The following is a 25,502-nucleotide window of genomic DNA, read 5'->3' on the forward strand; positions in this document are numbered from 1 at the left end:
CCAAACCTAAAAAGGATGTGATTTAATATTAGTGGGGATCAAGTGCTCAAAGTCCAGACAAGGCCCGACCAATTGAAAGACAGGGAATCTATTAAATCCCACGTGCCAAAAACAAAAATCCATGTCGCACGTGTCAAAATTAAAGAGGAGCCCATACAAAATCAAGCTCAAATGCTCAATGGCCTGGCATTTTTAGCGCCAATTTTTTATTTTACTTTTATTCCATAAATAAATCGAAATCATTAGAAACATACAAAATTCCCTAAGGCGTCAGCACTTTCCACTCGCACCACTTTCCTTGAAAATTCATATCTCCCTCAATCCAACGTTTAACAATCCACCATACCTTCGCCTATGAATTCCGACCGTCGGATCAATCCCCTTAGCATCTACCGTCAGATGGGATTACCATCCTCATCTAGCCGTCCAATATTTGCAAATTGAATTTCAAAAGATCGAGAGGGAGGAGAGAGGCTAATAGCTTCTCTACTCCCTTCTCTCCCTTCCCTTCCCTTCTATTTTATTCTCTCGAACAAATATTTTTGAGCAAAAATCCTATCTTTTGTGTATCTCCTTGCACTTTGTCTCCGCACGTACTGATCGAGTTCGCCGGAATCCAGTCACTCTGCAACAATTTCCGGTCGACATTTGCCGGATTCCGGGGTTTAATTTGCAGCTGCGTAACGACACGGTTTCTCCTTCCTTTAACTATTTATCGGCGATCTTCGAGAGGCTTCTCGATCCGGAAGTTATCTAATTTAAGATGATTTTTGAGGGATTTTGTGGTGGTTGAAGAAAATTTATTTGATTGAATTCGTCGTCGTCCGTTTCAAATTTTATTTAATTTTTCAATTTTAAAGCCGATGGAGCAAGGTAACGGCGGGGATTTCCCGCTGAAAAAGCTCCAGTCGATTACGACAACGGGGACGGTTGTAGCGACCTCAGATTTCCCGCCGAAAAAGCTCGCGAGGCAGCTGGATTTCACGGCTTTCTGCAGTGCATCGGCGGGCGTCGTCTTGCCGGAACACCCGCAGCCGCAGCCACAATCACAGTTACATCCACACCCACAGGCACAGCCACAACCACAGTTACATCCACATCCACAGCCGCAGTCACAACCACAATCACAGTCACTGTCACAGCAACAGTCACAGTCGCCTCTGCAGCCTCAACCTTCGCTTCCCCGTCCTTCGTTTTCAGTTGTGTAAGTTTTCTGCAACCGTTATTTAGGATGTTACTTTTTTGTTTAATTGATTTTAGGAGGAAGGTGAAAGCTTTCAGTTTTTCAGGCAATTTAACCAGCATTCTTTTTTCACCCGCTGCATCACTAATGTTCTTTTGCTCTTGTTGCTTTTCTTTTCTTTTTCATACTTTTTCCTTTTCAGTTTTCTACTTATTTTATTTTAGATTTTCTGCAAAGCCATTATTTTTGTTCTATTTTTTTTTTCTCAAATTTCTACTCTCTCTCTCTCTCTCTCTCTCTCTCTCTCTCTCTCTATATATATATATATATATATAAAGTTGTTCAATTATCAGAATATATTTGATATGATACTTTTGTTACACTATCATCAGAAAATTTTATTGTTTTTAAAGCTAAAAATGGTAAGCTTGTCGTCATATGTTGTATTTGAGTTTGGAAGCTAGTTTGTGTTAATTGAGAGATCAGATGATGAAGAAACAGTGTAACTTGGTCTGCCTATATTTGATCGTTTTTTAACAAACAACAGAAAAGCAACTGCTCTGAGATTGTTGACAGACAAATTATGTTTGAACTTACACTTGATTTCTTTCTTAAAAACAGGAAATAATATGCCTTCAGCTTGAAGTTATACCATACAAAATGATTATTTTTCTTGGTAGTAGTTTTTTTTTTGATCAATAATTTTTCTTGGTAGTAGTTGTCGGTAGTAGTCTAGTAGATCTTCAATATCCGACTTTAGCTGCATTTTATGACTCAGATTGTGAAATTATTATTCTTGTAGGTTAGCTATGGAGTTATGATCCATAAATGTAAGCAATATCTTTAGTGAATAATGATATAAAAAAGCAGTAAAGATGGGATGCTTCGTATCTTGAATTGTTCTCTTCAAAGAAATCATAGATGTATATAACCATTTTGTTTTCTTTCTTTCTAAATCCAAGGAACCTACCATTTAAATTTAGAAGATATCCAATGGTTAATGATTTAGTTTCTTTCTTTCTAAATCTAGAGAACCTAGTACTTAAGTTTAGAAGATATCAGGCGGTTTTTGAGTTCTTTCAATAATCTTGTCCCTAAATTGTGTCTGTGGGCTGTATAATGTATTCGACCAATAAATTCTTGGGCAACCTTGAATTTGTTTCTTTCTTCCTAAATCTAGAGAACCTAGTACTTAAATTTAGAAGATATTGGGTGGTTTTTGAGTTATTTTGATAATCTTGTTCCCTAAATTATGTCTATGGGTTGTGTAATTTTCCTACCAATAAATTCTTGGGAAACTTTGAAATGCATAGAATCTCCCAGGCATATCCTGGATTTATGGCAGGTATGCTTGGCAAAGATAGGCATTTTTTTCCCTGGTGGTACCCATCTGGTATCTCAAAGAATCTGACAACTCACAAACTACAGAGGCATTCTATGTGGCACACAGTCTTTGAGGGGATTCATCCTTGAGACTTCCCTTGTTGGCTGCAGTTGCCTGCCAATTCATCTAACATGAGGGTGGTAGAAAGGATGGTGATGATGATAGTTATATTTATATTTATTATTATTATTATTATTATTATTATTTTTATTATTATTGTTATTGCATTAAATGGAATTGGACTTGTGACAGTATATACTTTCACAATGAAAAATGAAGATTTACAAGTAAAACAGTATGAAGAGAAAGAAATCTGTTGAAGAAAATACCAAAAGTATGTACATCAGATATTTTCACTATTCTGCCATGATTAGTTCTTATATCTTGAATTTTTTAAGCATAAAAGCCCAATCTAATATGATTGAAAATATGCCACTAGACCCACTACAAATCCTTCCTTATGGTTGAACTGCACATTTTTACCCGTTACAATGAGTTTATTTTTTAAAATTTGGAGACCATGTGGCACAGATATGGCAAGGATAGAGCATGGACAAGGTGTGGAACATAGAAATGCTGAAAATTGAAGTGTTCAACATAGACATGACACTCATTTAAAGTGTTTATGCAACACAGTTCGAAGGCAATATATACTATCAATTTTATTAAAAAAGAATGCATATCACCATGCAAATGTTTTCTTTTTCTTAGAGCATTCAGGTACTCATGCTCTTTTCAGGAATTTCTTTTTCTGGTAACCAAGTCAGGATAAGGTCCAAAGTCATTGTGTTTTCTGTTAAGTCAAGCCAAGCTAATTTCTACATCCGTTGGGTGGATCAACCTTGTGTAGTATGAAAGGACCCATTCACACAAATGAAAAAGTTAGAACTAAGATGTAGAAGGTAGACAAAAAATGAGTTCATCAATTCTATCCACAACAACAATACAAGTCAGTCTATTGATAACATTTCAAAATTAGAAAATGACAAGGACACTTGTACATGGAAAGTTACAACAACCAATGAAGCTTTTGATATAGGCAGAGTACCCATTTGAAGAGGTATAAGAAACATACCCTAAGAAGCCCCCCCTCCCCCAATACACACACACACACACAAAACATGCCCCCCCTAGTATTGTACGTATTGAGGATATGCATAGAACCAAAGGTGAAATTCAATAAATGTAATGCACACACACAGATGTATATCACATTCTTCGCTTCCTTTGTTCTTTTGCTATGCTTTCAACTCTTTGATAATGTTGGCTAAGTTATTCTTGGAAAAGCTCAAAGTCTACCTACATGAGGTTTCTGTATGTATTATTATACTCAACAGAGGAATTTAAAAAAATTCTTTTGGTCTGTAACACTAACACTTCTATTTATTCAGAAAGCCAGAATCCCCAAGATCACGCCCACGGCCTGGCATAGAAGTAAAAGACAGCACTCCAAAGAAACAAAAACAATGCAATTGCAAAAATTCACGGTGTTTAAAATTGTAAGTACTTTTCTTATTTGTATGCATTTCTATTAAAGTGCTGTAGGAAAGGTTTGGATTTCTTCCTAATTTATTGTTGGTTGCTATTGTTCATAACCTCAAAATTTCGCCTCAGAAAACAATCGTAGTATATACCATATGCTTTTTAGTTATTACTGTTTTTTTTTTTTGTTATGAATGTTGTTGCACAGTCTGAATTAAGACTTTTTTTTTTGCCTTTTCATTTTCTTTACATTAATGGGGTTAGGGGTAATAAAATGTTCTGATTGTCTGTGTGACTAATGATGAAATTTAGAACTCTGGGGTTCCATGAAAGGTATAAAGCTACCTATTAGCTTCCAAGTTGGCTGCATTTGTAGTAGCCTATGTCATTTTGTGAAATATAAATACTAGAACTTAGGAGACCTAAGGCTCTATTGAAGGTATTCATCAAAGGAGACTGCATATTCTTTTATACAGACATTTGGCTATCTCTTTATCCACCTTTCTCCCTCTCCCTTTCCCCTTACCTCTCTTGCTCTAAAGGAGTTAATAAATATGTTGAACTGTAAACTAGTTGAAATAAGTGACTACTATATGCACACATGGATACCAGAACTGCTGGTTTTTACTGAAAGAAATACATAATTTTTTTTTTTGATAAGCATCAAAGATTAATTCATTAAAGAGCAGAAGCCACACTTCTAAAAACCACAGCAGGTGACCTAAAATACAACAGCCTTTAAATCAAACCAAAAGAGACCAAAAAGGTCAAAAACAGCAAAAGAAATTCCTCTTACAGATTACAGCCCTGCCCTGGGCAACCCCATCCAAACTATCTTTACCTACCCCCAATCTTGCCAGGGAGTCAGCTAGCTTATTTGCACTCCTGGGAATCTGAATAAATGAGATTTTCAAGACTTCAAGTTGGTACCCAAGGATTGAGCCAATCTCACCAACTGTCTAAATTGTCAATGTATCAAATCCTGAGATTGCATCCAAAAAATAACTGTTTGACAGTCCCCTTAAACCACTATATTCATTAACCCTTGCTCAATTATCAGTTTAAGGCCTTGGATTAAAGCCAACATCTCTGACCTTAGAGAATTTCCAAAACCAGCTGGCCCTGAAAAGCTAAGAATTACATTGCCAGCTGAATCCCTAACCACTCTTCCCACTCCTGAACTCCCGGTATTTCCTAGTCAACACCCATTTACAATTTCCAACACCTGATGGAGTCCATTCTACATCTCCTTGTGGTAGGGGTGATCATAAAAAAACCGAAAACCGAACCGAACTGATGAGACTGAACCAAAAATTCCAGTTAACCGATTGGTTGGTTCGGTTTTAGTTAACCAATATAAAACACCGGTGGTTAACTGAATTGACCGGTGTACATATATTTATATATTATATGTATATTATACATATTTTTCATATCTATTTTATATTATCTATATATTATTTATAATATAATATTTTATATGTATTTCTTGTTTTTTATTATTTATTTTTATATGATATGTATTATAAATATAAAAACCGAAAAATTGACGATTAATTGAAGCGGTCAATTGGTTAACCAATCGGCTTTGGTTTTGGTTACCGATTTTCCAAAAATTGGTAATACTGGTTTGGTTTGAAAAATAGGCCCACAACTCGGTTAACCGAACCGTGAGCACCCCTACTTTGTGGTACCTTGTTATTAAAACTGGGAATTATGTTCCACTCTCTTAATAAATCATTCAGGCTTACTTCATTGAACTCTTTGTTGACTTGAGCCTAGTGTGCAACCCTTATAGTTGTAAGTTCGATAACTCCTCCACATCTTTGTAATTTTGTTCATATATTTTGCTGTTTCTTTCATTCCATAAACCCCACAACACTGCCCCTCTCACACACTGCCATAAAATCTTCTGTCTTGGTGTAGAAGGTCTCATAACTTGTGGTTTAAACATATCCACCACCTTTGCAGGAGCTGTCCACTCTTTGCCCACCAAGGAGACAAAAAGATGCCAAATCTGGAATGCATAAGAGCACTGTAAAAGAAGATGGTTGGCGCTTTCCCTGTCTTTCCAGCAAAGAACACAAACATGGGGTGAAAGAGCCCAATTTTTACACTTCCTTCGGAGTCTGTTAGGTGTTTAAGAATTGCTTTGCTACCTCCCAACAAAACAACTTTACTTTGGAGGGGGGGATTGGGCTGGACCATAATTCTTTGGCTGGGGAGGAATGGCTGCCAACTTGGTTAACAAGGACTTTAGAAAAAGATGAACAAGTATAACTACCTTTTATGGATGGGGTCCAAACCCTCTCATCAATACTTGAATGATTAAGAACAATGTCTTGAAGTAATTTGAACAAGGGAATCAATAGGAATGGCAATGGGGCGAGGATCATATTCCCCGTCCTTGCCCCCGATTCTGAAATTAACCCACATCCCTGTCTCCGATCCCCGTCGGGGATAAAATTTGTCCTCCATTCCCGATCCCCGACGAGGATGGGTTCCCCGCGGGGACCTAAATCCCTGAAATTTTTTAGATAATAGATTTTTTTTGAAAAATAAATAAAAAATTTAAATAAAAACAACTGACCAATAAATTGGAATCATAAACGTTGTAGCAAATAAGGTGTTATTTATCAAAATTCATGGGTCAAAACTCTTTCCATACCATATCTTTTCTGCATCATAGATTTTCCCATATATATATATAAATAATATACATTTAATATAAATAACATATATATATATATAATCGGGGTCGGGGCGGGGACCTCAATCCCCATCCCCGGCCCCGACCCCGATCGGGGATTCCTATTAATCCCCGTCCCCGTCCCCACCCCATCGAAACAATTCCCATCCCCAACCCCATCGGGTCCCCATTGGGGATGGGGAAAATTGCCATCCCTGGGGATCAATTCATTAGTTTCACGGTCTCTTAAATTCCTCCTTAAATCCAAGTCCCACACCATCCTAGATTTAGTCAAGGAATAACAATTAGCAATAGTTTTGTTTTTGAATTTTGACATCCTGTAAATTCTTGGGAACAATTGGCAAAGTGTTGCATCCCCCCACTAGATGTCCTCCCAAAATTTTACCCTTGTGTTGAAATAACATCGTATCTTATGTGTTGTGAAAAAGTAAAGACAAAATTGCTTTCCAAGGGCTTCTGGCATTGGGTCTTTTTCCTGCTCTGGAGTCTCATCCATTAGGGTCTAAGCCATAGATGCTTACTATGACCAAATGCCACAAAGCTTCCCTTTCTTTAGGAAATCTCCACAACTACTTACTTAACAATGCCCTATTTTTCGCCCAAAACTTCCTATCCCCCAACCCCAACTTCTTTAGGCTTATAGACCTCCGACCAATTCACCAAATGATTGACCTTATTATTCCTTGCCTTCCAAAGAAAGTCCCTGATTAACTTATCCAATTTTTGCACTACTTTCACTGGGGCTTGATAAACTAACAAAAAGAAAATTGGGATACTCGACAGAGTTGACTTAATCATAGTTACCCTCCCCCTTTAGATATGTAATTTTTCTTCCAAATGGCTAGCCTTTTACCAAATTTCTCAATCACCCCATCCCAAAACCCTGGCAACTTTGGACTTCCCCCCAAAGGTAGTCGTGAATATTTTAACGAACCACTCCCTAATACCACAACCCAAGATTCCGGCACACTCCTCCACTACAAAACTCTCCAAATTGGTCCCCGCCAAATTACACTTTGAGAGGTTAATCTTCAGCCCAGTTACCTCTTCCACTAGCCTCAAAATACACCTCAAAGCTCTCACGTCCTAAATACCCCTAAATTCCCCAAGAATCAAAGTATCATCTGAAAATTGCAGATGTGACACCACCTGTCCTTGTCTACCCACTCTAGAACCTCGAAAAAACCCTCTCTCATCAGCCCTTTTCAGCAACTTTCTCATAATCTCAGCCACCAAGAGAAACAACATAGGGGACAAAGGATCACCTTGTCAAATTCTCCTGGTTGCCTAAAAAAAAAATTTTGTGGAGCACCATTGATGAGAATTGAGAAATGAATGTTTTTTTAAACACCGCATCATCCACTTTATCCATCTATTCCCAAATCCCATTTATTCCATCATCCATTGCAAAACCCCTCAATCCACATGGTCATAGGCTTTCTCCAAACCCAAATTGAAAATAAAACGTTTTTTCTTTCCCTTCCTAAAATCCTCCACAGCCTCATTCGCTATAAGAATTTGATCAATAATTTGTCTTTTTTTGACAAAGCCCCTTGTTCACTTGAAATCACATAATGCAACACCTCTTTCATTCTGATTGATAGAACTTTTGCCAAGATTTTGTACAAGCTTGTTGTGAGACTTATGGGCCTAAAATCTTTGGTGGAGACAGCCCCTGCACATTTAGGAATTAAGGAAACAAATGTGGAATTCATTTCTCTCCCCACTTTCCTTCTTTCATAAAAATCATTAAACACTTTCTACAAGTCCTCCTTTATAGTCTCCCAGCATTCTTGGCAAAACGATAGCGTAAATCCATCAGGACCAGGTGCTTTATCTCCACTCATACTCATCTCCGCTCTCTTTATTTCTCCCAATGAAAAAGGTTCTTCTAATCTTGCAGCCACCTCCCTTGGAATTCTATCCCAAAACAGACCCACTAACCTAGGCCTTGAGAGTCGAGAGGACAGTTGGGCAAAAAGGTTCTAAAATGGGAAGTTAACACTGATTCAATTTCTGCTTTATTCCGTATTTCTTCTCCATTCTCTACTAGTTTTGATATTTTATTCTTCTTTTTCTCTCATTTGCTAACAAATGAAAGTACTTACTATTTCCATTCCCTTCCCTCAACCACTTACATCTCGACTTTTGTTGCCAACAGATTTCCTCCCTCTTTAAAATCAATTCTAGCTCAGCCCTTAACTCCATTCTTTTCCTTCTCTTTTCCTCTTGCAATCCCCTACTCTCCTCCCTTTCTATCCTATCCACCTCCTCCACCTGTCTTAAAATCTCCATTTTTTTACTCAACTCTTCTAAAATCCTGAACATTCCAAAACTTCAACTTATTTTTGATCATCCCCAACCTTTGCATAAACTAAAACCCAACACTCCCTTCTGCTTACCCTTCTTTCCACCACAAGTCTATGTTTTCATTGAAATTTGGGTGCATTGTCCTAGTGATTTAAAAGGCGCACCTAGGCGCACAGGCAAGGCACATTTTAGGGTATGCGCCTTGTCTAGGTCCCAAGTGGAGTATTTTCAAAAGGTGTGTGCCTGTTGCGCCTTGCGCTTCAGCCCAGGCGTGTGCCTTTTGAGAATCTGTGCATTTTTCTGTTTTTTGTTTGTTTGTTTGTTTAGCAGCTGGGCTGGAGCCCTGACCAAGTCCCTTGAGGCAAACCCAAACAAGTCCATATTAGGGTCTTAAATTCTCAATCCCTATAAAAAAGGTTTTATAACCTTAAGTGTCTTTTAAAAATATCCATATTTGCTAATGTTTCTCATTCATTCATCCTAATAAAAGATATTTTTAAAGGGAACTTAAAGTTATAAAATCTTTTTTATAGGGATTAAGAATTTATGACCCTAATTTGAATTTTTGGCATTTTTTTGAATTTTTTAGATTTTTTTTTGCGCCTTGATTCAAAAAGACGAGTGCCTTGCCTTGTGCCTTGGAGGCAAAATGGCCCTTGCGCATTTTTTTGCGCCTTTTGCTTTTAAAACACTGTGTTGTCCACATATTTTCAAACCTGAATAGTATAGGACTGAAAGATAATTCATCTGACTGTAACTACAAAGGCCAAGATCTGATATTAATCTGGTCAAAGTTTTAACCTCCACCTACCTAAAATGCTCCTCTCAACTAGCATTGACTAAAAGTCTATCCGGCTTACAACACACTGGATTCTCTTGCAAATTGGACCATGTGAGTTGAGCATTCTGCAATGGTATATCTCTAAGTGAAAGATATACATAATTAACACGCAAGATTTGATTCTGTTCTCTAAGCTGCTCAATCAATTGATATTAACAGATTAATTTCAGCTGAATAAGTTATCCCTTGTCCCCAGGTGGATCCAGTTGGATAATGGCCGGTGGGATGGATGCATTCTATTTAATTCACCAATTTGATTTCTAATGAGTGATAAAAAAATCATGGAAATTTATAATTTCTTTTGCTAGAGAAATGAGCTACACAGTGTGTGTGGGGGGGGGGGGGTAGCCCTCACCCAAACCCCAAAACAACCCAAATCCTGATGAAAGTGGGGTTTGACCCCAGGTCTCCACTACAACCAGCAAGCTAGCTGGTACTTTCTGATGGAAATATACTTGTTTGGTGTTACTAACAGTGAACTACTAAATTATTAGTTTATTGGATAAAAAATTCCTGTTTTCCCTATCATGTTCATTTACTTGCAACATTGAGTTTATCTGAACATTATGAAGCGTAATGGATTGTTAAATCATGTTATTGATATGAAGCTAATTTGGCAATATATGATCAGGTACTGTGAGTGCTTTGCTTCTGGGATATATTGTGATGGGTGCAACTGTGTAAATTGTTGTAATAATGTTGAGAATGAGGTTGCTAGACAGGAGGCTGTTGAAGTTACCTTAGAGCGTAATCCAAATGCATTCCGGCCAAAGATTGCTAGCAGTCCACATGGAACACGGGATGACAGGGTATGCAGTTTGATTGCATCAAGATTTATAACAATCTATTTCTGGATTACTTGGGTTAGATGTTAACGTGCTTCCATGGTTTAAATTAATGGAATAATTATGGAATAGGGAATGCATCCTCCATGTATATTATTGATTCAGCTGGTTTGACATTTATGAGTTTAGTGGCCTCATTTTCTCTAGTTCCTTTCAGTTTTCCAGTCAATTCTTGGGTTTCCATTTGCCAGCTAATAAAATATTCTTGTTTTCTTTTTTCTATCAGATCAAGTCTCAAGTTATAGTTCCCAATTTTAACACTGACTTATTTTTCCAAGTTTGATTGGGTTCTTATAAATTATAACAGAGTCCTGCATCACCTCAAGTTATTAAATCATCTTCTATTTGTGCTAAGTGTGGGTACTATAGAAAGAATATAATTTTAAGATACACAAATTCAATTTTCTAAGTTTATATGTCATTATTGCTAGTATCCAGAAACACATTTGTTAGCAATATTTTTGCTTTCTAAGGTTGTGATGTAGGATAACCTGCTCTTGGTACCAAATTGTTGTAGGATCACTTGCTTGGTATCAATTTGATGTAGGGTGACAATGGCCCAAGGATGAGTTAGGAAGAAATTAACTAGCTAGATTAGGGTTTGGGAGGATTTTAAGACTAAAAGTAGAGATTGGTTTAGGTTTGGATGGGTCTTGGATCTTAATTGCAATACTTGTAGATTTGTCCCAAAATTGAGAAACGTTTTGATTTGAGGAAAATAGGTCTAGGGTTGGAATTTTTCAATGAAAATTTATAAGTAGGTTTAGGCTGGATAGATGAAGGGGCCAACCAAGTCTGGTAGGGTTTGTAGTATGTCTTGCACAAAAGGACAAAAATTCCACTTTCTAAAGAAGGCCCAAAAATTATAAAATCTAGGCTGTTAGGTGGATTTTTGAGGTGAAATTTATTATGATGAAAGCTTATGAAGGTCTATTGATACAACTATGAGAGCAATAGGAGATAATTTGACACAAAAGGATGAAAATGGCTCAAATAGGAAAATTAAAGAAAAACTTAGCTGGTTAGTTTCAGTCTTTTGGGAATGTTGAATGGGCATATTTGATGAAGAACTTATGGCTATTGATGGCTGTAATGGCTACTTTTAGAATTAATGTAAAGATATAGAAAGAAGAGAGAAATCCTAGAATCATCAATGAGGTGCCTAGAATCAATTGGAGCATGGAAATCACTCACCACTCTTGGCATACATTTATAGAAACTCAAATAAACTAAGTTCATCCATTCGTCAATGTAAAGATATAGAAAGAAGAGAGAAATCCTAGAATCATCAATGAGGTGCCTGGAATCAATTGGAGCATGGAAATCACTCACCACTCTTGCCATACATTTATAGAAACTCAAATAAACTAAGTTCATCCATTCGTCAATGTAAAGATATAGAAAGAAGAGAAAAATCTTAGAATCATCAATGAGGTGCCTAGAATCAATTGGAGCATGGAAATCACTCACCACTCTTGGCATACTTTTATAGAAACTCAAATAAACTAAGTTCATCCATTCGTCCATGTTTATTGCTCCTGACAAAACACATATACATGCACACTAATTAAGTCTTGTCTCTGTGATTTCAAGTTGTTAAATGATGATGTGAGATTTTACCTGTGACTTGAAAATTGAACAAAACAAAATCTAGGTGAAGAATGCAATCAAACATCTGCTATTATCTTTCAATGGTGGACAGATGAAGCAAAAGGTGTTAAAGATTTGTTTGTTTGGGGCCAGGTCAGGCTAGGCTCAGTTCCACATCCAGCCTGTTTAAAAACCTGGATAACTTTGCCTTAGTCCATTCTATTGTGATTAGGTCCATATACCCGTTCATTTGACAACCCTTCCAAAAATAATAGAATGCCAAAAGATCTGGTGCCATTCATTGTCTCTTCAAGCATGTGTGGTTAGTCTCATGGATCTTGGTTGAGGCTGATAAAATAGTGTGGTTGGGGCTGAGGTACTTCCCTTGCCATGTTTGAGTGAGGAGTAATCCCAATACAACAGCCAAAATGTTCTGCCTTAAAAACTCATAAAAAAACAACCTATTGAGAACCTAGCATAAACTGTTGAAGAACTTGGAGAAAAATTGATGCTTGAAATAAGCTCAGATGAGACAACCAATCCTGTCTAAATTTCAAATTTGAAGCTACATGCTGGGGTAATATAACATGATTCTAAATGCAAAAAGCTGAAAAGATGGGAGTATGAAAAAGATATATCTCAGATATACAAAACACAATTACCAATCTACTTGGTTGAAATGCCCATTTTAGTGAAGCTATTTATTTATGAGTTGTAAATAACTAAATGCATGCCAGAGCTTTGTTCCATGAAAACCTGTATCTTACTGCAAGAATTTCATGTTTGGTTTTAAATGGGACATGTTATTAGACTGTGCTAAGTGGATTTTTTGACTTTTCTTCCTGGAATCTGGTATGTCAAATGAAAGCTTCCCGCATTCCATCTGTTTACAACTCAGTATTGAATAATGCAAAATTTGGATAATTTTTGATGCCAAAACAAGTCTTGATAAATCAGAAGCTTGCTTTGAAAAACCATATACTTAAAAAAGTTCATATAATTTCCTTTTGCAGAAATATAATGAAACAATTAAAAACATAGATTATATAAATATGACTTCCTCTTGATTTTAATTCCAGTAAAATCAGTATATTACTGCATTTTTTTTTATCAATTTACTCAGTGCATAAGTCTCCTTGCTCCTTTGGGGGGGGGGGGGTAGCAGTGTGATACCAATGCAGAGTTGCATCACAATATCACATGGATGGTTCGAATTTGAACAGAACCTAGATGTGGCTTTTAGTGTTTACTGCTAATAAACTGTAAAATTTGTAATAGGTGTATACTTCTAAAGTATTTTCAATTTACTCCCTACTGTATGCAGTTGCAGTGTGATACCATTTCAAAGTTACATCACAATATCACATGGACGGTTCGAATTTGAACAGAACCTAGATGTGGCTTTTAGTGTTTACTGCTAATAAACTGTAAAATTTGTAATCGGTGTATACTTCTAAAGTATTTTCAATTTACTCTCTATTGTATGCTGAATAGATTTTGTTCTTATTTTTAATTTTGGTTGTGGACATTTATTTGAACCACTGAAATGAATCTAGGAGGATGCGGGGGAGGTTCCAATGGTGGGAAAGCACAACAAAGGATGTCACTGCAAGAAATCAGGATGCCTCAAGAAATATTGCGAGTGCTTTCAAGCCAACATTCTGTGCTCTGAAAATTGTAAATGCATGGACTGTAAAAACTTTGAAGGCAGTGAGGAGAGACGGGCTCTCTTTCATGGAGACCATGGTAATGCCATGGCATACATCCAACAGGCAGCTAATGCTGCCATTACTGGGGCTATTGGATCCCCTCCAGCATCCAAGAAGAGAAAAAGTCAGGATCTCTTCTTCTGCACAACAGCCAAGGATCTATCTGTTCACAGGCTTGCACAGTTCCCACAGGTATTTTTGAACCAAGCATCCTTGATGAAAATATCATTTTGGTAGTCAGTTTGTGAAGAATTCTAGTTGATAGAACCACCAGAAGTCATACCTTCCCCCATTAAATAGATGCCCTTACCTTCCCTTCTGGATCCATAATAAAAATGCCATTTAAAAATGGGCTGTAAATCAAAAGACCATGCCTTATGTTTGCATAGACACCAGGCATCAGAAGGATGCCATATGCTTTGCGTTTCATTTTTTATCATCTGCCAATTATCTTAGTTTTTATGGATAATCCTCAAAACAACCTCTGCTTCTGGATTTGATTACCATATGTAGAACTTGTAATTGCATTGGTTGAGCAGAATGTTTTCTTTGTTAATCAGGGAAATCATCCAAAAGCTTCTATACCCTCTTCTTCCTTATCTTCCATCCCCGTTGCTCGCGTTGTTAATACTGCAGTTTTAGGCTCTTCAAAATCTGCATACAGGTAATTATTTTCTTGTCAGATTATCATTTTTTCTAGTTAATGGCAGCTTTTCATCTATGTCCACAACTCCACATTAATTAAGTAGCATTACTGGTCATGCTGAAGGTCTCTGCTAGCAGATATCATCCAACCACAGGATGTGAAGGAGCTTTGCACACTTTTGGTGGTGGTATCAGGAGAAGCTGCTAAGACACTTTCAGGTACATGTTGATTGAAAGAGAGTGTAAACTTTTCTTCAACTCTCAAGTTCGGAACTAAATATTAGTGTTATTGTACCTGCTAGCCCACCTATAAATATATCCATTTATCCATTCAATAGCTATGTATTGCCAGCTTAACTACTTTGTCTGGATAAAGCACTAAGCAGGAACTGTAGCATTTCTGCTTGTTGATATTAATATTTTATTGTTTTAATTGATGAATGGTTTTCATATCTTTTTCACAAATTTGACTGAATACACAAAGGCGAAGCTGATATATATCTACTTGCTCGTAGTATTTTTTCTGTTCATCTTTGATGATCTTTTCCCACAAAAAATAATTAGAATTGGGCCATTACCGAATAATGACCCTAGCTATCCATTCCAGGGTGGGGGTGGATTGCTTATGGACCTAACCTTGGAGACTCTTGCTCAAAGTGGCTGTTCTCAGATGGTCAGACCTCTTTTTTTTTATTTATTTTTAATGTTTTTGTTTTTTCGTAGAAACTGATGCTCTCAACTTGAACCCACATTTATGCACTTGTCAGTCTAAGATTTTATTATTGCAATAACGCAATGGCCTCTCCCAAAAGTAATTAAATTGCCATCAAATATATTCTTTTTAACTCTTACTTCTAATGCCAAAAAATGGACACTTTGCTTTCCCCTGTCTACAAACACATATATATTCTTTCTGAACCCTTCCTTTATTATTAAATAGGCCTGTCAATGATACCCAAAATGTAGAGATGAAGAGAGTTAACCAAGGAGGCTATTTTTTTATTTTTACCTCTTGCTGTATTTTATTTTATCTTGTACACTATTTCTTCTCTTGTACAGTAAGGACAATTTGGTCCTTTTACAGTTTAATATAAATATCTTTCTTAGGGTGTTGATCTCTCCATTGGACACACCCACAAATCTGCTGCTGTCTCTCCTTTTTCCTGGGTTTACAAACTTAGATCAGACTCTGACATGGTATCAGAGCAGGTCACGATCTGATCTTCTGAGTTTACTTCTTTGTCCTTTGAATCTTTTGGCATCTAGGGGTCTTCCTAACAATACTTGGGAACCCTTTAGTGCCCTAGAATATTCTCTCCCAAGGCTGTTTAAATTAGACCTTGACAGATATGAAATCTGGAAGTCTGTGCCACCAGATTTACTTCTTTTCTTCGATCTGCACTTGGAGACATCAGATCTGCTTGAAAATCAAGATCTAGTGTTGCTCAGAGGAGTTCTTGTGATCCTCTTCAGCCTGGTTGAAATCAGTTTGGTTTAAGAAGGGTTTTATTCTTCTCTTGGTTCAGCATACTGTGACAGTTTCCTTTTCTGGACATCTGAGTGAAAGGTGCTTTCCCATCATCATCTCTTCTTCGATTTCTGATATCAGTCTTGGAAATCAACAATTTTTTTTTTAATGCTAATGGCTTCAGAAAGAATGGATGTCCTTCTTGTTAAATTTAATGGATCGAACTATGCCTTGTGGAAGTTTAACTTCCAGTTTCATGTTGAGGCAAAGGGTCTTTGGGGCTATTTAGATGGAACTACACCTAAACCTGATGACTCAAACATTAAGGCTTTAAATCAGTGGAAAATTGATAATGCAAAGATTGCATCATGGATTCTTGGATCGGTTGAGGTTGACATTGCCATTCCTATGAGAGTTTATAAAACAACTTATGAGATGTATGAGTATCTCAAGAAGGTATATCAGTAATCAAACACCTCTAGACAGTACCAAATAGAGGTTGATATCTTCTCATACTATCAGGGAGAGAGAAAAGTCTAGGAATACTATGCAAGGTTTATTAACCTTTGGACAGAATATGAGTTAGTACACATGGGAAAGGATCCATCGGATTGTTGCGTGAAGTATATGAAAGAACACTTTGATAGAAGGAAGGTTATGCATTTCCTAATGCATCTCAGACCTGAGTTAGAAGTTGTCAGATCCAATATTCTGAGTTGAGGAACACTTCCTGATTTAGATATTATTCTTGGGGAAATTTTGAGAGCTGAAATCAGATTTGCTACACAGACCACACTTGATGGGAGGAAATACTCCAACATTGATGCTGTTTTCCTGACAACTAAATCAAAAGGGAAGAAGGATTTCTCCCGAATTCAGTAATATGAATGCAAAGAGTTTAGACATGTTGTCTCACATTGTAAGAAGAAGAATACATGCACTTATTGCAAGCAGTAGGGGCATATCATTACATAATGTCCAACTCGACTACCAAAAGGAAATGGGTCTAACCAGAAGAAAGGGTCTTATAAAGCCTACTAGACATTCGTAGAGAAATCAGATGCCTCATCTACCATTACTTCAGTGGTTTCACAGAATGATACTTTTGGTGGTATTTCTGAAGAACGGAATTGGCAGCTCTTGTCGTCGGCTATCTCTTCCGCTTTCTTAGCTATTGGCCTTTCTAGTAAGTCTTCTACCTTTTGCCCTTCATCAAACCACCTTTGGATTATAGACTCTGGTGCCTCTAATCACATGACAGGGCCCTCCATTGGTTAGTCTCCTAAACCCATCTTTCTAATAGACATATTGTCATTGCAAATGGTGAAAAACTAGATATGCTTGGTTGTGATGATTTACACTTATCTACCTCTAAGTCATCTTACTTTCATCTACCCAAGACCTTATTTGTGCTTAAATTAACCACAAATTTGATCTTTGTTGGTCAACTTGTGGAAGATGGTAACATTGTCTTGTTTTCCTCTAATAGTTGTTTGATACAGGACCAACAAACTGGGGAGGTGAAGGGGAAGGGGCATAGACTGGGTCGACTGTTTGCTCTGGAGTTTGAGAAGAAGAAAGTTGATTCAGTTTCTACTTCTTGTTTACTCTATTACATCTAGTTTTAAATCTTTTAGTTGTAATAATGACTGGAACTTGTGGCATAGATGCCTCGGTCATCCTTTTTCTAAGAAACTTGATTATTTGTTTGTTTTTGGTAGTTTACCGAGTTCTAGTGCTTCCTTTAAGAATGTTAATAAATCTTGCATTACTTGTTTGAGCAAAAGTCATATTTTACCCTTCCCTTCTCATTCTGAGCATGCAACAGTTCCTTTTTATTTAATACATAATGATGTTTGGTCGTCTCCAGTTACTTCTAGACTAGGATTCAAATATTTTGTTACTTTCATTGATGACTGCACTCGTTTCACTTGGATTTATTTTCTTTGCAAGAAATCTGAAGTTTATCATACATTCAAACTATTTCAAGCTTATGAGTTGAGAATCAATCCTCTAATATTAGGTTTAAGATCAGTGATTAACAGTACAAATCAGATCTGAATGGAAGTGCAAGAGCTGTGTATGTAGAAGAGAAGAGGTAAGAGAAGAAGTCGAATTAGTCTTCTTCGTCCTCTAACCCTAATTTTATTAAATTCTAAAACAAATTGATGATGACAAGTATACCCTTAAGTGGGCGGCCAGCTTGGCAGTTACATAAAGGAAATAAAATAAGAACAAATAACAGGCCCATCAACATAAAATAAAAGATAAAGAAGGATATCACATAAGAAGCTGTTAGGGCCCATTCGGCCCAGTCTCTTTACATTATGTTGATACCCAATTTAAAGGAAAAATGTGTCCTACGATCTGATTCAGGGGGAGAGTACTTTGATGGGGGTTTTTAGGCTTATTTGAAACAACATGGAATCCAATCCCAAAATTTCTGTCCTGGTACTCCTCAACAAAATGGAGTAGTGGAAAGAAAGAATAGACACATCCTGACTATAGTTCGGACCCGTTTGCAAGATTCTCATGTTCCTTCTTGGTTTTGGGTGGAGGCGTTCAGCACTGCTGTGTATCTAATAAATCTTCTTCCATCATCTATTCTGAATAACACTTCTCCCTTCTAGTTTCTTTTTCACAAACCTCCAAACCTATCCTTGCTCAAAGTTTTTGGTTGTGTTTGTTTTGTTCATCTTCCACCCCATGAATGCACCAAGTTGACTGCACAGGCAACTTTATGTGCCTTTGTGGGTGACTTGGAGCCTTGAAAAATATGAATTATATATAATATACTCGGTATGTTATATCTACATTAATTTATTATATATAAAAGTTGAAAAGTAGTTCACTTTTTAAAATTTTGTATTTAAAAAAAATTAAAGCAGAGTCAGATTATTTATTAGATTATCAATGTTTTTCTAGTGTCGACGGTTTTTCACTTGACGAACGTCATTCACTTCGCTGGGGGCTATTGAGATCGTATTACTGATTGTTTTGTATCAGACATTGAAAACAAATAAAAGATAGTCATTGAACCAATAATGACCAACAAAATTTACCCCTTCAGAAATAATTATCTTCATAGATATTTCTAGTTGTATGGTTGAGTGTCTTACTGTAATTGCTGAAAAAAACAAAACAAGGGGGTTTTTATAGTTCAGTCCACCTTAGAAATCTTAGCCCCACCGTACAGGTGGGATGAATCCTGACCGTGGATTGATGCCAAAGCCATGGGCAGGATGTGGTTTATGGGGGGGGGGGGGGGGCTACTAGTAGACTAGGAGGGGGCTGTAATTTCAGATTTCTGAGGTGAACTGCAGTCTACTTATCCCAAAAAAAGGAAATAAAAATTGTGTGCAACCTTGTCTCAAAGGGAATCTAATCATTTGGATATCATAATATGACATTTGCAGAGAAGAGAGGCATGACAGAGGAGCAAGTAGATAGGGAAGATCAGCTAGAAAGTTCCCATGCTTCATCAATTCATTCCAAGGAGGACAATCGCAAAGAATCTGAACTTAATAAAACTGTGGTTGATGATCGTTCCAGTGGGACTCAGCCTGATAAAATGGGCACAGATGATTCTGGGTCAGATGGTGCTGACATGCAGAAAGGAAGGCCAATGTCCCCAGGAACGCTTGCATTGATGTGTGATGAACAAGATTCGATGTTCATGGCAGCTCCTTCCCTTAATGGGGCTATGGCCCATGGGCACAACATACCTCCACAATCTTCTTTTGGGCAGGGCATGACTGAGGTTTATGCAGAGCAGGAAAGGCTTATACTGACAGGTTTTCGGGATTATCTTCGAAGGCTCACTGCTTGTGCAAGTATCAAGGGTAAGCTTCTCTAGTTGATCATGTGTTCTTGTTTCTAAACTTTGGACATTGCCAGTATTAGTTATATTGTGAAAATGAAAAGCCAAACATTGATTTCCTACACTGACAAGCGTAAAAGAAAGATTTCCTACACTGATGAATGTCCCTTGAAACAGGCGAAGGATCCTTCAGATGAATATGATGGGCCCAAACTTCCCAAATAATTTAGAAATAATATCTTGTCATTTATTGCTTTTTGTTCCCATGTTCTATTTTTGGGGGGGCTGGTGGGGGGGGGGATAGGTTGAGCAAAAAGGCTTCCACATGAAAATTGCACAAATGTTTTAGGGCCTGCATTGTATCCATTCTGACCTTAAATGCCATAACAAATAGTGAATTATGGAATTGGGGTGATTCTGAAACTGGGTCTCTGCAGTGAAATAGTGTTTCATATCCTCCTGGCATTTGTTCTTCATTCACACAGAAAGTGGGGATGGTCTTATAATGCTCTTGTTTTCAGCATGTCACCTGAAAAACAGCTTTTTTGTAATTCTGTTTCACATTGCAGAAACAAACTGTTCTTCATTGGCCAGAACAACTGAAGCTGGGAGTCAACAAGAACCTGCTACGAATGGAACTGTAAAAGCTCCTGTTTCAGCCAATGCTGAGACATCCCAACTAATGAGTGCGATTACTACTGCAAAAGCTCCTATTCCATCCAGTGCCGAGACATCCCAGACAGTAGGTCCTGTCAACTGCAATCCTAATAACGGTGTGTCAACCCCTCAAACAATAATTGCAGTCAGTACTTCCAATAACAAGGTGCAGGCAAAGGATAGACAATCCTCTGAGAATGGTAACATAAAACCAAAGATTGAAACAGAGGATGTGTAAAAAAATGGTAGAGAGAGAGGGAGGGGAGTGGCCGGAAGCATATTACCACATCTCTGTAATACTTGGGGAAGGTTCAATTCAGCTACTCCTGATGTAGTTAAAAGCAAATGTTGAGCCTCATTGTTACTTTGTTGGTACACCGTGATCGAAGAAGAATCGATCACGATGAGGTCCATTTTTTCCTTCCTCATTAATATATTTATTTTTATATAGTTCTCTTTGCCTCATCTGCATAATGTTCCTCTGAGTATATATTGTAGTTTGTTCTATTATATCTCTAGGTGAATCTTATCTTTTTTTTTTTTTTTTTTAAATTTTTTTTCTCCAAATGCGATGCTTTTTAAATGGATGATCATGGGCGACATGGTTTCACTCATAAATGCTTGTTCTTGACTGAAGCTCATTTCCAAGGTGGAGAATGCATTTTATTTTTAGGGCCATCCATTTGACGGGGGCATATAGATTTAACTCTCATTTTTGTAGTCATTGTTTGATGTAATACTAAAATTTTAACTGACAATTATCAGAATGTAGGTTCGAGATTTTGAGTCTGAAAGCATCCATTTCGTGCAAAAAAAAAAAAAGAAAAAAGGTTAGATCTGTATATCCAATTCTCCCTTCCCACGGCCCTATATAGGTGGGAGCTTGAGTCTAACGTTGGATAATGGCCGTTTTTTCACAAATTTGTTGTATTTGACAGAGTATATCCATCTGCTTTATGGGTCTACATCTTGTATCACGGGTCGGGTTGGGTTTTACATGTTTTTGCCAGTCGAACTGATCAGCTTGGGTTGACTTATAAGCCAAACCGATCCAAGTTAATAAAAAACTGAGTAAAATTTAAATGTGCGTAAGGTTGGTTTAATCGGTTTGAAACCAAATCATCATTCTTGTCTTTTTAAACCCAAGTTAAAAAGTTTATTTTTCAATTTTCGCATGCAACAATTCTGCAATTGTTTGCCTTTGTTAGCTTTTTTTATTTGTAAGTTATTGTTTAACATCTTTTCTGGCACCGGCAATAAATATATTGTCAACCCATTCTTGTAATTTCACTTATTTTATTTAGAATATAAATAAATGACACTTATTTTATTAAGAATATAAATGAGTGATAGGTTGGTGTAACCTTGTGTCAGCTTTTTACTTTTTTAACATCTCCATACTTTTTATGGGAGATGTGAAAAGTATGGAGAAGAGAGAAGGGCTAACAACTATAATTGTACTTGACAGTCGGTTTGGTTCAGTTTTTATCGGTTTATACACCATCAAACTGAAACTGACCTGACTTCTCGGGTTTTTATAATTGAGGAACTGAAATCGATCGACACTATTTGAAAATTGGCCAATTGGTCGGGTTGGTTGGTTTAATCAGTTTCATGAACAGCCCTAATAGACAGATCATGTATCCTTTTAAGGCAAAAACTATGATGTAGTGTGCATTGCAGTTAAAAGATGTGAATTGGTTGAAGTTGATGAAAAGTATAATTTGCCAAATGTGAAAATACATTATAAAATTTGAATAATAAAAAATAAATAGACTTTAAATTGGTTGGTTGAGATCTGGATTTAATGTCCAATATTAGTATTTGGTAAAAGCTAGCGTTTCGGTTATTGTAGTGATTACTACTGCACTCTAAAGAGGTGTATGCAGTATGCACCAAGAGTTGAGTGGTAAATAAATTGGAATTCTGTTCATTTAATAATTATTGGATTTACCATAATCAAGGTTTCAAAGTACCATTATCAGAAAGTTTCAGAAAATCAGTTCCGGTAGATGCATCAATATTTGGTTGAGAAATTCTAAGATATGGTGGATTGACAAATAAATTTGAACACTGTTCATTCGATTTGAGTGCTCTTCCGATGGAATAATTTTAGGTATGAAACATTGAATTGCATAAGTATAGGTTTAAGGCCGATGGTGACTTAGGTAGGGCTCATCAAATTGAATAATTATAGGTTTGAAACTTTCAATTGAATAAGCATTGGTTTGAAACGGATGATGACTAAGGTAGGGCATATCCCATTTCAAGTTTTTGAGTCCCCGCCCTATCACTAGCCAACAAAAGTTGTTTCAAAAAGACAAAATCACTCAAATATATTAAATTATTGTTAGATTTATGGGGCCCCTTTCGTTTTTACACAGGAATGTGCCCCATCACTAATTTTCCTTACTTTTTAAATTACGCCCATGAAATCCTAAATCCAGCACGAACTCCATTTTGCTTAATATTTTATGAGTTTATCTTCATCATTATTATAGTTTTGTCCATCTGTATGGGGTCTGCTACATGAATTGTGTAGGCACTACGTTCCGTTCAGTTCAATCTCACTATCATTAAATCATGTCACTTAATAATTCCTTATAACTCAAGTTATTTTCCATATTCAATCCTGTTATAAATGGATCAATTCCAGTTAACTCTTAACCAAGGTTTTAAAAACATACAGGGAACTGGAACCACTAGTTTCTGGGTTGACTGTTTGACTATTCGGTTTGAATGAATAGTCTGTTCTAACTTAAAAAATAATAGTGATATATCACTTAATAATTAATAATAATAAAAAAATTAAAAATATAAAATAATAAAGATATCACTAATTAACTAAATAATAATTGTTAATAAGGTGGATTTTCTCACTATTTTTTTTTTTACAACCAAACATTGAAACATGAAAAAATTCCACCCATTTTCCCTTTCTCATCCTATCCCATCCCACCAAAATCTCTCAGTTCAACCTTTCGTGAGGCAAAAAAAAGAAAAAGAAAAAAAGGAAATACAATCATTCTTTTTTTAATTATTGTTCATTCTGGTGCTTGTTTTGCTCAAGTACGTAAATAAACTATTAAGAGGGAAATTGGTTGAGGTAAATGTAGTGTTACGGAATTTTTTTAGTACTTGAGTCACTAGTGGCTCACTCCACTGATTTTGTAATATTCTTACTACTGTCTACTGTGGTGAGTATTACAACACAGATGTATGTGATCATATTCCACTACTTTGACTTAGTTGGGCATATCCTACTCGATTACTTGTGCATAAGCTTAAAAGAATGTACAATTCAGTTATTCTTTAAATGTTCTAATAAAAACTGTTTTGCTCTTTGAGTTTCGAGTAGTATTCAACAAACCTTCAGATCGGATTTTGGAAATCACTATGAGGTTGGACTAATGAAGTGCATATATAAATAGTTTAAATCAGCTGACCCCATATGGTTGGGGGCAAGGCCTATGTTAACAATGTAAATATTTTATACGATAAATTACATATAGGTATCCTATATTTTGGGGGTAGTGTGTCACTTAAAAGGCCTGAACTTTTAAATGAGACATTTTTGTATCTTATAACTTTCAGAAATATACACTTAAGTCCGACATAGTAATGAGGACAAAATTACAAAAATGCTCGTGTTTAGATTCTCTTTTGCTCGTTGAACTTTTATTTTCATATGAAACCATCTCTATGCTTCTTTCTAACAAAGAATAAACACATTTGAATGGAACAACGAAAAATAGTGAAAAAAAGAATATCTGAATATGGACATCTTTGTAATTTTATCGTCGTTGTAACGTTATTTTTAATAGAGTTGGACTCAAATTTATATTCCTAAAAGTTCAGGGTACCAAAATCCAAAATGTCGCACGTAAAAGTTTGCAGCAATATGAAAGCTTCATATGATATTATGAATTTATGATGCAGGAATACATTCAGCATTCAATTCTTCGCTGCTGCTGCTGCTGCTGATGGTTGGTGTGGAGTGGTTGTCCATATAATTGGTGTTCGGGGTGTATTACATGAACGCCATCAGATTCTGTTATGCAGTTTAAGGAAAGAGATATACATCTCTTTAGTTTTGAGATCACATCTCCGCCCTACAGTACATCTCTATCGTGTATTCTGAACCATCTCCCGATGATAATATCAAATTTGATGATGTCATCATCAAGAAATGTTTTTAATACACAGCGGGGATGTACTGTAGGGCGTTGTGGGGCATGGTTTTCGAAATCGGATTAGATCGGATGGTCAAACCAAAAAAACTGGAAACCGGTCATCTGATCGGTTTCATTTTTCCCCAAAACTGATTTTTTCCTAAAATCATTGATTTTGGTCAACAAACCGCTGAACCGTCCGATTAATCATTCGAATAGTTTTAACTGTTTTTCAATTTTTTTAACTTTTAAAATTTTTTTATTTTTTTATCAGAACAGTCGGACCATTCACCCGATAACCAGACCCCTGGCCGATTCGGTCACCGGGTCGATTTTGAAAACCAATGGGGCGGAGATATGAACTCCTTTAGATTTTAGACTTTTAGTAGCTAAGCTCGTTATTTATGTAAAGTAGATAAAGTAAGCCATTATTGTGACAAATGGCAGATAGTCAGATATAGGGGTCACTGGGAAGGCATCATTTAATAAATACCGTAGGTCGGTCACTAATTTCTTAGTGCATATTTGATGCAAATAGTCAGATATAGGGGTCATTGCTTGTTATAAGGCAAACATGAAAACATGGGTCTGAGCCAGAGAGAGAGAGAGGAGATTTGAACAAAATGGATGGATCTTAGTTCTTTGTTTTCTGTTTTTTTTTGTTCTGTAGTTGGCTGTTGTTGGTG

The 25,502-nt window shown here is 36.6% G+C and overlaps 1 protein-coding gene across 2 annotated transcripts; it reads left to right on the forward strand.

The window, feature by feature from the left end:
• The first annotated feature begins 449 nt into the window (after positions 1–449).
• LOC104595159 (protein tesmin/TSO1-like CXC 5) lies at positions 450–21,094 on the forward strand. 2 transcript variants are annotated; one of them, XM_010255762.3, is made up of 9 exons: positions 450–1,204; positions 3,959–4,066; positions 10,542–10,719; positions 13,902–14,246; positions 14,615–14,718; positions 14,824–14,918; positions 15,307–15,372; positions 19,584–20,009; positions 20,557–21,094. In XM_010255762.3, exons 1-9 carry the CDS (start codon positions 864–866, stop codon positions 20,880–20,882), a joined length of 1,989 nt encoding a protein of 662 aa, XP_010254064.1. In that variant the 5' UTR covers positions 450–863; the 3' UTR covers positions 20,883–21,094. The 2 variants fall into 2 exon arrangements, with proteins under 2 accessions (XP_010254064.1, XP_010254065.1); XM_010255763.3 differs by lacking the exon at positions 15,307–15,372 and having other exon boundaries at positions 456–1,204.
• Positions 21,095–25,502: the final 4,408 nt, after the last annotated feature.

Source organism: Nelumbo nucifera, chromosome 2 (genome assembly GCF_055504915.1).
Source record: "Nelumbo nucifera cultivar China Antique chromosome 2, China Antique-T2T, whole genome shotgun sequence".
In the NCBI taxonomy this organism is placed as follows: domain Eukaryota; kingdom Viridiplantae; phylum Streptophyta; class Magnoliopsida; order Proteales; family Nelumbonaceae; genus Nelumbo; species Nelumbo nucifera.

Coding starts and splice junctions, on each gene's coding strand:
- LOC104595159 (XM_010255762.3), top strand. CDS start 864: ATGGAGCAAGGTAACGGCGGGGATTTCCCGCTGAAAAAGCTCCAGTCG. Junction 1,205..3,958: donor CGTCCTTCGTTTTCAGTTGT/GTAAGTTTTCTG, acceptor CTATTTATTCAG/AAAGCCAGAATCCCCAAGAT. Junction 14,247..14,614: donor GGCTTGCACAGTTCCCACAG/GTATTTTTGAAC, acceptor TTTGTTAATCAG/GGAAATCATCCAAAAGCTTC.